This window comes from Humulus lupulus, chromosome 4, assembly GCF_963169125.1.
Source record: "Humulus lupulus chromosome 4, drHumLupu1.1, whole genome shotgun sequence".
Taxonomy (NCBI): domain Eukaryota; kingdom Viridiplantae; phylum Streptophyta; class Magnoliopsida; order Rosales; family Cannabaceae; genus Humulus; species Humulus lupulus.
This window is the reverse complement of record NC_084796.1, coordinates 219,091,598-219,097,303: the sequence shown is the minus strand read 5'-3', so window position 1 is coordinate 219,097,303 and position 5,706 is coordinate 219,091,598. Positions and strand designations below refer to the sequence as shown.

The 5,706-nt window shown below is 41.6% G+C and overlaps 1 protein-coding gene across 1 annotated transcript; it reads right to left on the bottom strand.

Moving 5' to 3' along the window:
• Positions 1-715: 715 nt before the first annotated feature.
• Positions 716-5,487, bottom strand: LOC133832912 (uncharacterized). The gene is made up of 5 exons (XM_062263188.1): positions 4,500-5,487; positions 4,132-4,439; positions 2,742-4,028; positions 2,279-2,674; positions 716-2,191 (listed from the first exon to the last, which is right to left on the bottom strand). The coding sequence occupies exons 1-5, from the start codon at positions 5,485-5,487 to the stop codon at positions 716-718; spliced, it is 4,455 nt and encodes a 1,484-aa protein (XP_062119172.1).
• Positions 5,488-5,706: the final 219 nt, after the last annotated feature.

The following is a 5,706-nucleotide window of genomic DNA, read 5'->3' as shown; positions in this document are numbered from 1 at the left end:
GGTTTATGAGGGGACTTAAGCTAATGATTGCTAGAGGTGTCAAGATGACTAGTGTTGAGGTGGTTAGTTATGCTGAGGTGTTGGTTAAGGCACTTGAAGTGGAATACTTGGAGGATTGTATATGGAAGGACAGTGCTGTAAGAAGGGAGACCAACAGAAACAAGGGCTTCCATGAGGGCAATAAAAGGAAGACCCATGAAGGGCATAGCAGTGGCAATGAGAAAAGGCCTAGATCCCTGGCCACAAATAGCAACGATCACAACAATCATAACCACCACAACAACTGTAACAGTCACAACAATGATCTTAACCACGAAAATCACCAGAACAACAAAGTTGAGCACCCCAACTTCCCTAAATGCTCTCGATGACACTTGGGAGAATGCCAGGCCAACCAACAAATGTTACAAGTGCGGCCAGGTAGGCCAGAAGGATTGCCCACAGTGGAAAGTGGGGCAGGGCAGCAACAATAACCTAGTGTCAGCAAGGGTTTTTGCATTGACCCAAAAGGAAGCAGCCAATAGTAATACCGTGGTCACAGGTCAGCTCCTTATATGTGGTATGATATGTAGAGTCCTTATTGATTCTGGAGCAACTCACTCTTATATATATTTTTTTGATCAAGAAGGAAATATCTTCATTGAAGCAAAACAGACAAATACAACCCAGGCCAAAGCCTAAAAAACCGGAACCAACTAACAGACAAGACCCACCCTCACATTACATACAATTGGAGCTTCTGCAAGAAGAGCTTAAAACGAGGGGTATCTGTCCTAGTATGAACCATATACAATCTATACTTCACTAGTGTAATAATTTCTTTGGCTATACAATAAGCAGTCAATGAAAAACCATCATGTAAGCACCTATTCCTATTTCTCCAAACACTATAAACCACAGCAGCTAGAATCATGTTCAAAGTGAGACTAAAACTATTACTATACCCAGCATGTAAATTGACTGTCCAAGCCGAGTACAAAGGGGACCAAGTAGGGAAACCAATCCAGGTGAAGATGAACTCCAGCACCTTTAAGGACAAGCAGCAGTCGAAAAACAGATGCTGGTGGCTCTCCAAATGATCATCACAAACCGGACACAGTAAGCTAGATAAGTGCATATTAACTTTGGCAAGATTATCTCTAGTTAACAGATAAGAATTGAGCACCATCCAAAGCATAAATCGATGCTTAGGAAGAATAGATCGATTCCAAATAGTTTTTTTATACTCTGCAATTTTCTGGTTTAAACCACTGATATAAAGTAAGGCTGGTTTAAACTTCCCAGCAAAACCAGCTGCCAACACCTCAACTTTACTAAACTTATTTCTGAGATGGCATAGTTTCTGCCAATACCAACTAGTGTCCACCTTCAACACATAGCTCCAAAAATCAGCCCCCTTCAAATAGACGTGTTGCACCCATTTGACCCATAAAGTATCCCGTTTATTCGTGACTACCCAGATATACTTAGCCAACAAAGCTCTATTCCAACTGGACCCTTCTCTAAGACCGAGGCCTCCAAAAGCCTTAGGACGACACACTTGCTGCCAAGAAGCAAAATGAAGCTTACTGCGAGTCCCCGAAGCCCCCCAAAGGAACTGTCTACAAAGTTTATCGACCTCCTTGATAATGCTCTGAGGAAGAATGAACACATTCATCCAGAAATTACACAAACCAAATAAAATAGATTGGATGAGAAGCAGCCTACCTGCATAAGAAAGGTGCTTACTAGACCAGGAGAAGAGTTTAGTTCTTATTTTTTGAATAATGATCTCACAGCCCGAATGCTTCCACTTCGTAGGCCTAAGAGGGACCCCTAGGTAATGCAGAGGAAAGGATCCTTCAGTAAGAGTCAACAGCTGACAAATCCCTTTTTTATCCTCTAAAGGAACTCCTCCAAAGTATATCGTAGACTTCAAAAAGTTTAATTGAAGCCCTGAAGCCTCACCAAAAACCCCAAGAGCACACTTAAGAACATTAACAGCCCCAATATTGCCTTTGCAAAACAAAATAATGTCATCGGCAAAACACAAATTAATCAAATTAATGCTCTTACACATCGGATGAAATCGGAAAAGAGGGGATCTGGAAGCCCACTGAATGCTTCTAGTCAAGTATTCCATAATGATCACAAATAAGAGCGGAGACATAGGATCCCCTTGACGTAATCCTCTTTTCCCCTTGAAACTGCCCTGAACCCGGCCATTTAACAGCAAGAAGTAGTTGGTATTTCAGACTCACTTCATCACCCAACCTATAAAATTCATAGGAAAACAAACCGCCTTCAAAAGATTTTCCAAAAATAACCAATCAACGATGTCGTATGCCTTGCTTATGTCTATCTTTATAGCACAACGGGGAGAAGTATTCGCTCTACCATAATTCTTAATAAGATCTTGAAGAATCATGATATTATGAGCAATGGTCCTACCACGAACAATAGCTCCTTGGTTAGACTGAATAAGAGAAGGGAGCACCAAGGCCAACCGAGAACTAAGAAATTTGGCCATGACCTTATAGATAGTCGAACAACAAGCAATGGGCCTGAAGTCAGACGCCTTAGCCGGATTAGAAACCTTAGGAATCAGACAGATAGTCGTGTCATGAAGATCCTTAGGTAACTTTCCTGTAGTAAATCCATGATTGACAGCTGAGCATATGTCATGACCAATTTCCTTCCAAAACAGCTTGAAAAAATCTGATCCAAAACATCAGGTCCAGGAGTTTTGGTGCTAGGAATACTGAAAAAGCCTTTTTTATTTCCTTGTTAGAGAAAGGAGACATAAGAGACAGCTGTTGATCAATAGACAATTTTGGACCCAAATCAACACAGTACAGATCCACTACACCAGAGGCCGATCTGGAGGAGCCTAAATGATTTTTAAAGTGCTCTACAAAATGGTCAACAACCAACCGAAAATCATCAATGAGAACATTTATGTAAGAAACGATAGTATTTTCAGTCTTACGCTTCTTAAGGAAAGCATGGAAAAACGAAGAGTTCATATCCCCCTGCCTTATCCAGCTGATCTTACTCCGCTGAGCAAGAAAACTATGATACATTTTTTCTTGGACATGGAACTCAGAGGCCTTCCTCTTAACCACCTCCTGTAAGCTGATATCAAGAGGATTAGCTTGGGCCTGAAATTGGGCATCTTGGAATTCCTTCGAAGCTAGTTGGTAGCAATACCCCACATCACCAATACACTCCCCGTTGAACCTCTTAAGCCTGTGCTTCAATCTAACAAGTTGAATAAACATAGCTCTAAGACCAGTAGCTTGAACAGGGACCTCCCAGCTACTTAAAACTACCTGCTTGAAATCAGTATGGTTAGCCCAGAAATAATAGTACTTAAACAGCTTAGTTCCCATAGTCACCACTGGAATATTCGACACAATACAAGAGCAGTGATCCAAAACAACCTCCCAACTAAACGTAGCCAAGGTCTGAGGGAAAAAGTCTAACCACTCCTTAGTAATGAAAACATGATCTATTTTTGAAAAAATCCAGGCTGTTCCTTCTTGATTATTTGTCCAGGTGAAAAAAGACCCTGTAGCTTTGAGACTTTGAACATTAGCCTTCACTTTCCAATCAATAGCATCGGCCAGCTCATTACCAGCAATTGCATTACCCCCCGATCTATCTCCACCAGAAAAGGGAGAATTAAAGTCTCCCAACAAAATCCAAGCCTTAGCTGAAAGCGAGATACGAGTTAGATCCGTCCAAAGGCTTCTTCTCTTCTCTACAGTGTTGTAACCGTAAATAAAAGTAACCCTGAAACATCTCCTGTCGCCTACCAACTGAACATGACAATGAACAAGCTGAGGAGAATCTTCCAACACAGTCAATCTAGCTATCCCCTTTCTCCACAGAATTAATAAACGCCCTTCTATTATCGGACTGGAGTAGAACTCCCAATTAGGAAATCTAGTATCCATAAACTCCCTAACTTTATTCCCTCGTAATTTTGTTTCCAATAAACCACCAATCCCAATCTTACTACTTCTAACTATTTCTTGAACTAACTTCTGTTTATTGACATTATTCAGACCCCTTATATTCCAACTCAGACAAGAACACTTATCCATTAGCTAAAAATCCTCCAGAAGATTCAACCATCCTACCTTGCACCTGTTCTTGAAGCACACCATATTGATTGTTCCTGTGATGTTGTTCCGTAGCCTGTTTAGAAAAACCAGTAACACCCTGTCCTTGCTTGCTTAGGGACGCAGTACACTTAGGGGTGTGCCAGACATCATCCATTACCCTTTCCTTAGATTGATCCACGTTAGCCTCCTCTTGACTAGAAACCTCATTAGGACCAATGACTGAGATATCCACACCTTCCCTATTACCCACTTCCTGAACTGGTTCCTCTGCATTCTTAATCTCTAATGTGGTTCCCTGTTCTATAGTAGATTCTGCCTTAGACCTCACTCCTTTTACCACTCACATAGGCTTAACACTCTTGCGGCAATCTGCCATGCAATGTCCAAAACCAGAACAAGTCTTGCACTTGGTAGGCAACCATTCATACTCTATCCCCTGCTCAATAATCTGACCATATTCATTGACGAACTGTAAACTTCGGGGAGGGTCATCTGTTATTTCCATCTCCACTAAGACCCTCGCAAACTGAACTCGAGATCGTTCCCTTGTGAATTTATCAACTAGCAATGGTTTGCCAATTGTGCTCACCAACGCGCTAAGACACTTGCTTCCCCAATACTGCAATCCCAGGTCATGAAGACGGACCCAAAGTGGCACCGACCGAATCAGTCTAATAGTACTCAAATCTGTTGTCCAAGGTCTAATAATGACAGGTTTCCTGTCAAATTGCAAGATTCCATTCTCTAAGACATGATCTCTAGTCGCTTCATCATTAAATTTCACCAACGTTAACCCCATAGTCATTCTAGAAATTTGGGCAATCCCTAGATGGCCCCAAACTCTCTTTATGAAGCCCTCAAATACTGCCATTGGAGGATTCGCTCCCATCACCATGCAAATGACAGCAGCAGACCAGTTAGCAGAATGAATCTTAACCTCTTCTATGTCAACTTGTGCCAACTTCTGTCCATTCCTGAAAATAGGTTCAGTGAATTCCAATTTCGGTTCAGAGAAGGAAAGCTTACTAGACCTGAATTGTTGCCAATGATGTTGAGATTCAGACTGAAAATCATCGTCTCCGCCTTTATCATTATCATCTATCCCATTCACATAATACTTCGATCTAACATCTGGTTCAGAATCAACATCCTCCACTCCGATTTCCTGATCTCTCTGATCCCTCTGATGCAAATTGTCGTCCTGCGAAGTCCCAAACCCTGGAGCTTCAGAAACCTTCAACCTATCGTGCGCTATCTCAGAAACCGCAATAACCTCAGGCTCACAAACCTCCGCCTCGTGGGCCACCTGAGGTAATATCTTGACTGGATCTTCATCATGAATGACTGGCTTACAACTCATCTTTTTCCTCTTCGCCATGGGAGAGAAAAATCTGAACCTTCAGCCTTACTTCTAATTTTCTAGCATTTTATAACTCACTCTTATATTGCTATGAATGTAATTGATAAACTGGGATTGCCTTGTAAACTGTTTGAGTGTATTTTTAGTACCATGTTACCATCAGGAGACATTATGTCGTCAACTAGGTGGTTACAATCAGCTTCTATAATAGTTGAGGGCAGAAAATGCTGAGCAGAC